General features: G+C 62.4%; 1 protein-coding gene across 2 annotated transcripts; it reads left to right on the top strand.

Moving 5' to 3' along the window:
* The first annotated feature begins 1,291 nt into the window (after window positions 1–1,291).
* Window positions 1,292–5,503, top strand: LOC114073415 (protein TEX261). 2 transcript variants are annotated; one of them, XM_027911173.1, is made up of 7 exons: window positions 1,292–1,433; window positions 1,920–1,999; window positions 2,348–2,501; window positions 3,421–3,488; window positions 4,436–4,538; window positions 4,943–5,064; window positions 5,095–5,503. In XM_027911173.1, the coding sequence occupies exons 1-6, from the start codon at window positions 1,364–1,366 to the stop codon at window positions 5,056–5,058; spliced, it is 591 nt and encodes a 196-aa protein (XP_027766974.1). In that variant the 5' UTR covers window positions 1,292–1,363; the 3' UTR covers window positions 5,059–5,064; window positions 5,095–5,503. The 2 variants fall into 2 exon arrangements, with proteins under 2 accessions (XP_027766974.1, XP_027766973.1); XM_027911172.1 differs by having other exon boundaries at window positions 4,943–5,503.
* Window positions 5,504–6,149: the final 646 nt, after the last annotated feature.

Raw genomic sequence — 6,149 nt, 5'->3', positions numbered from 1 at the left:
AACCCAGTATGGCCCAGTACCATCCCAGTACAGCCCAGCACGTCCCAAGGGAGCCCAGTCCAGCCCAATGCCAGCCTGGTACCAACCCAGCACAGCCCACCCGGTACAGCCCAGTGCCTCCCAATGCCTCCCAGTGCCTCCCAATGCCTCCCAGTGCCGCCCTGGCCTATCCCAGTGAAGTCCAGTGCACCCAGTGCAGCCCCCCAGTACCAGCCCAGTGCCTCCCAGTGCCTCCCAGTGCCCCCCTCCACAGCCCCAGTGCACCGAGGGTCCCCCCCAGGGGCTGCTCGAGTTGTGGGGTGGGGAGGGGGTCCCTCTTTGGGGTCTCTGTGGGGGTGTGGGGGGGGTCCCAGCCCAAGGTGGGGGTCCCTATAGGTGTGTTGGGGTTCCTATGGAGGTGAAGGGGGTCTCTGAGTGGTTTCGGGGGGTCCCTAGAGAGGTTTGTGGGGGTACTTGCTCAGTTTTGGGAGTCCCTATGCACTTGGGGGTCCCTGTATAGTTTGGAGGGGTCCGTGTGAGGTTTGGGGGTTCTCGTGCAGTTTTGGGCTATCCCCATATAGTTCGGGGTCCCCATATGATTTAGGGGGTCCCTGTGTGGTTTGGGAGTCCCTGTACGGTTTGGGGGCACCTCTGTACAGTTCGGGAGTGGGTTCCTCCACATTTTGGGATCACCCCGAGTTCCGAGATCGCTGCACAGTTCGGGGGTCCCTGTGCATTTCGGGGTCCCGGCACAATTTGAGGGGGGGGGGCACCTGCACTGCTTGGGGTCCCTGCACACTTTAGGGGTCCCTGCACATTCTGATGATCTCTGTATATTCCGGGCTTCCCCCCCGCAGATTTCGGGTTCCCTGTACATTTTAGGGGTGCCTGCACAGTTTGAGGGTCCCTGTGCACTTTAGGGGTCCCTGCACATTCCGGGGCTCCCTATATATTCCTGGGGCCCCCTGCACATTTAGTGGTTCCTGAACATTATAGGGGTCCGTGCACATCCTGGCGTCTCTGGATATCTGGGGGGTCTCTCTGTATATTTGGGCTTCCCCCCGCACATTCCCAGGTCCCTGAACATCCCGGGGGTCCCTGCACATCCCGGGGGTCCCTGAACATCCCGGGGGTCCCTGCACATCCCGGGGGTCCCTGCACATCCTGGGGGTCCCTGCACATTTGGGGTCCCTGCACATTTGGGGTCCCCCCGCCCCGCCCGGCCGCCTCCGCCGTGCCGCGAGTCCTCCGCGCCTGCAGGGGGCGCTGTGGGCGGCGCGCCCAGCGCGGCCCCGCGGCTCGGTGGTTCCGGCGCCGCGTGTTGGCGGAGGGGCCCGGGAGCGCCCCGGGAGCGGCCCCGGGAGAGCCCCGGCCCGGCCCCGCCATGTGGTTCATGTACGCGCTCAGCTGGCTGTCCCTGCTCGTGCAGGTGGCCTTCGTCACCCTGGCCATCGGTGAGACCCCCGCGGGCCGGCCCGCCCCGCGCGGGCCGCGATATGTCGGGCGGGCGGCGCTGGGGAGGGGGCGGCGGGGCTGGGGGAGCGCCGAGCTGGGCACGGGACCCCCTGGGAGTGCCGGGGATTGGGGGTGCCTGGTCCCTGGCATTGGGGGTCCCTGGATATCCCTGAGGTTTGGTGTGCAGGTGACTGGGGGTCTCTTGTGGTCCCTGGGTGTCCAGGGGACCAGCAGTCCCCGAGTGTCCCCAAGGCGCCCTGTGCTGCTGTTTTGGGAGGTGGGGGGTACCCCCGGTGCCGATCCCGGTGCCGATCCCGGTGCCGATCCCGGTGCCGATCCCGGTGCCGATCCCGGTGCCTATCCCGGTGCCGATCCCGGTGCCGATCCCGGTGCCGATCCCGGTGCTGATCCTGGTGCCGATCCCGGTGCCGATCCCGGTGCCTATCCCGGTGCCGATCCCGGTGCTGATCCCGGTGTCCCCGCAGCGGCCGGGCTGTACTACCTGGCGGAGCTGATCGAGGAGTACACGGTGGTCACCAGGAGGATCATCAAGTACATGATCTGGGTGAGTCCCAGCGGGGACTTCTGGGGGGACTTGGGGCCGAAATACCCCCCGGGAGGGCAGAGCGGCTGTGCCGTGGGATGGGGGAAGAGCGCGTGGGAAGCTCCTGATTCCCAGAGGGAGGGAGGGTGGCAGTGCCATCCCACCTGGGGACACGGGGGTGCTGCCCCGGCCCGGGTGACCCCTGTTCCCCCTGATGGGGAATCCAGGAGTGTCCCGCCAGGAGCAGGGCGGGATTCCCACTGGGACCTTTGCCCGGGGTGGGAGGCACATGGGGGATGTGGCACCAAACCCACCGTGGCAGATCCCCGTGCCCCCCCAGCTGACCCCAGCTGACCCCTTTCCCCGCAGTTCTCCTCGGCCGTGCTGGTGGGGCTGTACCTGTTCGAGCACTTCCCGGGGTTCCTGGTGGGCGTGGGGCTCTTCACCAACCTGGTGTACTTTGGATTGCTCCAGACCTTCCCCTTCATCGTCCTCACCTCCTCCAACTTCATCCTGTCCTGCGGTGAGGGGGCAGTTCCCACATGGGGGGTGGGAAACAGGGGGGGAGAGCGGGAGGGGGGGGGGCAGCCTCGTCCCCCCATCCCAGGGGGGCTCTGGGTCATCCCCAGGGGGCTCTGGGGGGCAGCAGAGGTTTGGGAATTGCTGTCCCTGCCTGGGAAGGACTTTGAGCTTCAGGTGGCACTTTAATGGCAGGTGCTGATGTGGCTGGGATCGATCTGGGCATTGTGGGGGGGTGTGGAGCTGGGAATGCCGGGCTTTCCTGGGAATGCTGGGCTTCTTGGGCACCCTCTGCTTCCACTCACACTGGTCTGGGTTGGGAGGGACCTTAAATCCCACCCAGGGCCACCTTCCACTAGCCCAGGGTGCTCCAAGCCCTGTCCAGCCTGGCCTTGGACACTTCCAGGGATCCAGGGGCAGCCACAGCTTCTCTGCCCAACCTGTGCCAGGGCCTGCCCACCCTCCCAGCCAGGAATTCCTTCCCAATATCCCATCTGTCCCTGCCCTCTGGCACTGGGAAGCCATTCCCTGTGTCCTGTCCCTCCATGCCTTGTCCCCAGTCCCTCTCCAGCTCTCCTGGAGCCCCTTTAGGCCCTGCCAGGGGCTCTCAGCTCTCCCTGGAGCCTTCTCTTCTCCAGGGGAACCCCCCCAGCTCTCCCAGCCTGGCTCCAGAGCAGAGGGGCTCCAGAATCCGGGAATGGGTTGGCTTGGGAGGGACCTTAAACCCCCCCCAGGAACATCCCCGAGTTTGGGGTCCCCGAGGCCTCAGAGTGCCCCGCAGTTTGGGGGTCTCTGCTCACACCATGGAGGTGTTTGCAAGGCCGAGCAGGACGGGGGTGTGGGGGGCTGTGGGGAGGGGCAGGGGGTGTCCTCATTGCAGGAGTCTCCCTGTGGGAGTCCCTGAGCCCGCTGTCCCCCCGCAGTGCTGGTCGTACTCAATCACTACCTGGCGTTCCAGTTCTTTGCTGAGGAGTTCTACCTGTTCTCTGAGGTGAGACCTGGGGGAGGCTGATCCCTGTTCTCCCACGCTCCTGCCAGGGAGGGAGGGAGGGAGGGAGGGAGGAGAATGCCAGTTTTTGGGTCAGCAGCTCCAGCACTCCCAGGGTTATTTTTGCAGCCCATCCCTGGGGGTTCTTGAGCTTGTTCCCTCCCAGGTACCTGGGAATCTGCAGGTTCTTCTTCCAGGTGTGGGTTTGGGGCTTTCCCAGCCGACTCCAAGCACAAATACAGGTTATTTCTTTTTTTATAATTTCTTTTTTAAATAAATTATTTTTTATTTATTTACCTATTTTTATTTTTTCATGAAATCCTAAAAGCTAGGAAAAATAGCAAATTTTTTTTTTTTTTTTGCAATCTAACCCCAAATCACTTCCCTTTTGGAGTTACTGCTCCTCACTTCTGTGTCTTTTATGCTCTTAATTCCATGTCACATCCTCAGGTCCTTTGCCAAGGCAAAGGCCCACAGTCCCCAAGGGGCTTCTTTGGGCCCCCCCTCCCCAGATTGCTGCTGCCTGGTGCAAATTCTGAAAACAAACTGAAAAAGTCACCAAAATAAATAAAAAACCATCTCTTTAGGGAAGTTTGGGGAGGGAGTTGGTGGCTCAGCACCTCCAGGCTCGTCTCTCCCTGAGGAAATACGGGAAAAATGTGATTTTATGGTTAGAAGGAACGAGAACCCTGGGGCAGGAGGAGCCAGCCCAGCTCTTCCCTCTTCCTTTCATTCCCTGGGAGGCGTGGAGAGGATTTAATTAGTCCCAACAGCAGGGCTAATGACCTGCCTGTTTAATGTGCTCCTGAAAGGTGGCAGCAGGAGAGCTTTGGGCTTGCCCTGCCCCTGCCTGTCGGAGCTGGGTGCTTTGTCCCTTCTCCCGGGGCAGGTCCCGCCCCCAGGGCCCTGTGCCGGGCTCCAGGTGGGAATTTGGGCTGCTCTGCCCACAGGTCCTGGCCTACTTCACCTTCTGCCTCTGGCTGATCCCCTTCGCCTTCTTCGTGTCGCTGTCGGCCGGGGAGAACGTCCTGCCCTCCACGGTGCAGCCCGGAGGTGAGGGGGGACAGGGAGGGACAGGGCGGGACACGAGGGCTCCCTGCACCCCCTTCCCTCCTTGGGCTGGGGGGGAGGAGGGCAGGGAAACCCGGCTTCATCCTGCAGCCCTTCAGCCACGGGCTCCTGGAAGGGCTGGGGTGGGAAGGGACCTCCCAGCCCTCCCGGTTCCAGCCCCAGGGACATGCCCTGCTCCAAGCCCCGGCCAGCCCGGCCCTGGGCACTCCAGGGATGGAGCAGCCACGCCATTCCCAAGTGCTGTCACTTCCCTGGATCCCCCCTACGTGCCAGGAAAGGCTTTGTGCTCCCTGCAGCGGGTGGAACACGCGGGGGGGTCGGTGGGACATCCCCGGGGTCCTGTGGCATTCCCGGGGCTGGCTGTGATTCCCTCCCTCTTCCCGCAGACGACGTGGTGTCCAACTACTTCACCAAGGGCAAGAGAGGGAAGCGCTCCGGGATCCTGCTCATCTTCTCCTTCATCAAGGAGGCCATCCTGCCCAGCAGGCAGAAGATCTACTGAGCTGGGAGCCCTGGGGAGCCGGGACAGAGCCGGGACGGAGCCGGGATGGAGCCGGGATGGAGCCGGGACACCCCAGACTGTGCCGAGGTCCCCACGCCTCACCCAACCCTCCCCCTGGCTCCCGAGGGGATCTCCCTGGGAATGGATGAACTGGGACACGCCTGGAGCTGCCAGACACACGGGGAGGGCTGGCACCACCTCCTCCAGCTCTGCTGATCCCTCAGGAATGTGGCCGGGGAGGATGTCGGGCTCCGCTTGAGCCGAGGAGGGTCCGGCCCCGGCTCGGGGACCCGGGAAGTGCCACCCGTGGGAATTCCCACCCAGGTGTTTGTACCTGGGGGGTTTTGGGGAGCAGCTCCCTCGGGATGGCACAGGACGGGCTCCAGCTTTACCTGAGGTTTACACAGAGCCATTAATTAAAGAGATAAGGAGGAATTGGAATAAATCCGGAGGATTCCGACGTTTCCGGGGAAGGGACAGCGAGGGCAGGACCTGTCCCTGCCCCCCTGGAAGGATCCAACTGCTGGTGTGGTTTGGTTTCAGTGTTGGAAATTCCTGTTTTTCTCTCTGCTTTGGCCAGGACTGTCCAGGGTGCTCCAGCTGCCGGAGCAAAGCCCTGGGAAGCCGTTCATGGCAAGTGAGTCCCCACTCCATGGGAATCTCCTCAGCTTCTCCTGGGTCTCTGCTGGGCATTCCCAGAGCTCTGACCTCTCCAGGCTTCCCTCTTTTCCCAAAGGGAAAAAAATCATACTGAGAAGGAGGTGAACCCTTTGTTCTTGTTCCTTCTAACCATAAAATCCCTTTTTTTCCATGTTTTTGGCCACCTTCAGCCTGTGCCAGGACAAGAGATCGCCACGGCAGCCAGGCACAGGAATTCCCTGGATCCAGCAGGGCAGGGTAGCTTTGGGAGGAGTTTCTGAGGAACATGGCTCATGGAAGAAGTTTACCCTGTTGGAGAGGCTGGATGTGGCAGCTCCTGAGCATTCATGGAATCCTGGAATGGTGGGGGTGGGAAGGGACCTTAAATGCCACCCAGGGCCACGTTCCGTAGCTCAGGTTGCTCCAAGCCCTGTCCAGCCTGGCCTTGGACA

This window comes from Empidonax traillii, unplaced genomic scaffold (genome assembly GCF_003031625.1).
Source record: "Empidonax traillii isolate 1590-97213 ecotype Southwest subspecies unplaced genomic scaffold, ASM303162v1 scaffold6372:size6149, whole genome shotgun sequence".
In the NCBI taxonomy this organism is placed as follows: Eukaryota; Metazoa; Chordata; class Aves; order Passeriformes; family Tyrannidae; genus Empidonax; species Empidonax traillii.
Note: the sequence above shows the minus strand (reverse complement) of the source record. Positions and strands in the feature narration are given on the sequence as shown.

Coding starts and splice junctions, on each gene's coding strand:
- LOC114073415 (XM_027911173.1), top strand. CDS start 1,364: ATGTGGTTCATGTACGCGCTCAGCTGGCTGTCCCTGCTCGTGCAGGTG. Junction 2,000..2,347: donor TCATCAAGTACATGATCTGG/GTGAGTCCCAGC, acceptor CTTTCCCCGCAG/TTCTCCTCGGCCGTGCTGGT. Junction 4,539..4,942: donor CTCCACGGTGCAGCCCGGAG/GTGAGGGGGGAC, acceptor CTCTTCCCGCAG/ACGACGTGGTGTCCAACTAC.